The 327-nt window shown below is 45.0% G+C and overlaps 1 protein-coding gene across 1 annotated transcript in view; it reads left to right on the top strand.

Annotated features, from left to right (window-relative positions):
* LOC119586068 (double C2-like domain-containing protein beta) overlaps nt 1-327 on the top strand; it is a gene marked incomplete at its 5' end in the record, with an annotated part of 20,822 nt that overhangs the window by 1,601 nt on the left and 18,894 nt on the right. The window contains 1 exon segment of the mRNA XM_037934768.1: nt 195-280. Within this exon segment, the coding sequence (XP_037790696.1) occupies nt 195-280 (86 nt within the window).

Here is a 327-nt window from a genome sequence, read left to right on the forward strand (position 1 = left end):
TGTTCTACTCATTTATCCCCTTATCCTTTTTACTTGGATATCCAGAAAACGCGAAACTACCTCCTTTACCCAAATAAATGATTACAAAGTCCACTTATCCTCAAACAAGGCATCGCGCACCCCCGTAAATCATCCCACAAAGATCCTGCCTATAGTTATGTTGTCTGAGCTAATTCTACCTTATTCACTGACAGCCACGACAGGCCTCGGATTAGTGGAATTCTCGTTGTTATATGATTCCCACAACCAGGCGCTGCACTGCACAGTCCATTCTGCCAGGGTGAGTATGGGTTCTGTGGTGCGTGTGTTTGCTTGTTTGTGTGTGTG

Source organism: Penaeus monodon, chromosome 20 (genome assembly GCF_015228065.2).
Source record: "Penaeus monodon isolate SGIC_2016 chromosome 20, NSTDA_Pmon_1, whole genome shotgun sequence".
NCBI classification, from domain to species: Eukaryota; Metazoa; Arthropoda; class Malacostraca; order Decapoda; family Penaeidae; genus Penaeus; species Penaeus monodon.